The sequence below is a fragment of the Babylonia areolata genome, chromosome 19 (assembly GCF_041734735.1).
Source record: "Babylonia areolata isolate BAREFJ2019XMU chromosome 19, ASM4173473v1, whole genome shotgun sequence".
Lineage (NCBI taxonomy): Eukaryota > Metazoa > Mollusca > Gastropoda > Neogastropoda > Buccinidae > Babylonia > Babylonia areolata.
Window position 1 is genome coordinate 54,475,130 of NC_134894.1, and position 2,500 is coordinate 54,477,629.

General features: G+C 40.2%; 1 protein-coding gene across 9 annotated transcripts in view; it reads left to right on the plus strand.

Annotated features, from left to right (window-relative positions):
* The window catches only part of LOC143294363 (uncharacterized), a 78,358-nt gene that overhangs the window by 74,650 nt on the left and 1,208 nt on the right, over positions 1–2,500 (plus strand). For all 9 annotated transcript variants that reach the window (XM_076605821.1, XM_076605823.1, XM_076605824.1 and 6 more), the window contains one exon: positions 2,182–2,500. This exon is cut by the window's right edge and continues 1,208 nt beyond it. Coding sequence is in view for 5 of the 9 variants with exons in the window: in XM_076605819.1 (XP_076461934.1) it covers positions 2,182–2,279 (98 nt within the window). In the remaining 4 variants the exon portion in view is untranslated. The remainder of the gene's footprint in view (positions 1–2,181) is intronic.

Genomic DNA, 2,500 nt, shown 5'->3' on the forward strand with positions numbered 1-2,500 from the left:
AGAGAGAGAGAGAGAGAGAGAGAGAGCCTGTTTTGTGTTTTTGCACATATACTTTTTTTTCACCCACTCTAGGAGACATTGTCGGGAATGGCCAGAGGGCAAAACTGAGGCAGATGTGAAGCTACTCATCGAAGAAAACAGTAAAGAAGAGGACATCATCATATACACAGATGGCTCAGTCACCCGGTTGGGGATTCAATGCGAAACAAAATGGAAAAACAGTTAGGGAAGAGAGTGCTGCATACAAAGTCACAACCTCCAGCCTAACGATGGAAGTTGAAGCTGTGACACATGCTCTCCAGTGGCTATCATCTATCCATATGCCTGGAAACCAACATGCCATGATTCTAACGGGCTCAATGAACCTCATACAGAAATTTGAAAGTGGAATGGGAAGCCCAGAGTGGCATGAGGCAATGCACAACTTTCAGATTCAAAAACTTACATGGTCATACTGCCCGGGACATGCAGGTGTTGAGGGAAATGAGCGAGCTGACAGACTTGCTGGTAACGCAACAACAATAAACGGCCTACATCTAGGAAAATCGGAAATTTTCAGAAAAGTCAAAGAATACCAAAAAGAACAGGTACAAGGCAATCACAATGGATCGCATGAAAGAAATAAAAGTAGAGAGAGGGAGCGGTCGTAAGTCTAGCATGAAAGGTAGAGCACGATGCTTTGCAAATCAAATGAATATTGGCATCATTTCCAAACCAACATTGCGCAAATTTCTCCAAAACGGAACAGAGCCTCTGTGGGCTTTTCCAAATACAATAGACTGAGCAACACACTAGACGCCACGTTCCTGGCATCAGAGATCTTTTTCCACCCCTCTTGCGGCCAGTCAGTGGCAGCCTGTGTAGTGGCAGCCTGTTCGTTCTTTAGTTTAGCGTCTTTTCACTATCAGTGATATTAGACGTTAAAAAAAAAAAAAAGGAGGGGGGGGGGGGGGGGCGGGGGGGGAGGAAGGTTGGGGGGGCGGGGCGGGAAGAGGAAAACAGAAAAAAGGTAAACTAGAAAACTACCGTAAAATGTATAACTAACATGCAATTACATTTAACAGTAACAATTCAATAATAATAATAATAATAATCAGAAATCATTAACAGAATTCTGAAGTGCATTAAAGGAATGTAGAAATAGGGCTATGAACTAATGCCTGTGAAAGTTCGACCATAAGAACCTCGTCAGAAATAACTTTACAAAGATCATCTGCAGAATTATTATTCTCTTTGAAATACTTGGGCAAGAAGGTGCGTAACTGCTGGCAGTGAAACAAACAATGATGCAAGCTGAACTGCTTACCACAGATGCATGTAACATTTTTACTATACTTTGTCTTCAGTGCATCAAGTTTTATACGGAAGAAAGTAGAGGCTATTAATCTTGTATAGCAAGCTGATGGGTACGGTATCTTTTCTTTAATAATATTCTCGGGGAATAATGTTCCTTTATGGTTTAAAAACTTTAACTTCCATCGGTTATGAAATCGATCCCATGCTGATTTTTCTAACAAAGTGTATGCCTCTTTTACGGAAAGACGGACATGTATTTTTGTCGATTTTTCTGAATCTTGTGCTCCTCTTTTAGCTGCTTTATCAGCAGTTTCATTGCCGTTAATGCCCACATGAGAAGGCACCCAACAAAAAATGACCTCAGTCCCTTTAATCCTTAAACAATGTACCACATGATTTGCCTCAATAACTAAGTCAGGTCTTGGCAGCCTGTGTGTGTGTGTGTGTGTGTGTGTGTGTGTGTGTGTGTGTGTAGGCTGTATGTTTTACATTTATTTGCATATTTATTTATTATCTTTTTATTTTATTTTCATTTAGTATTGTCATTATTGTTGTTATTATTATCATCATTTATTATTATAATTATCATTATCATTAGTAGTAGTAGTAGTAGTAGTGTTGTTGTTGATGTTGTTATCTTTTCTTTGATTTTTTTTATATTTGATTTTTTTTTTTTTTTTTTTTATTTTTTAGATATTCATTTACCTCTTTTTTTTCCTCAAGGCCTGACTAAGCGTGTTGGATTACGCTGCTGGTCAAGCATCTGCTTGGCAGATGTGGTGCAACGTATATGGATTTGTCCGAACGCAGTGACGCCTCCTTGAGCTACTGATACTGATAGTTACTGATTTCCAGAAAGTGAAAATTGTGTTCTGTTCGTTTCAGCTGGCTCTCACCTCCATGAACAACCCACGAAGACCCTAGCGCACGTGGAGACAGAAGAAGTCGTACCACGTCTGTTGGGAAGCCCACGGTTATTATAGACCTATACACGTCTTTCCAGTTTTAATTCACTCACAATCATGGGGTACCAGGCTTCGATCTCAATTGTCTCTGGAGTGTTGTCGTCATTGTGAATGATTGGGTTTGAGTTAGCTTGTCTGAACTGCCAAGTCATAAGATTTGTAAATGGTATTGTGTTGTCTATTTATTTGGGCCCCACCCACCCCACTTCGGAGTTTGGCGCAGGTATAGTGAGCGTGAT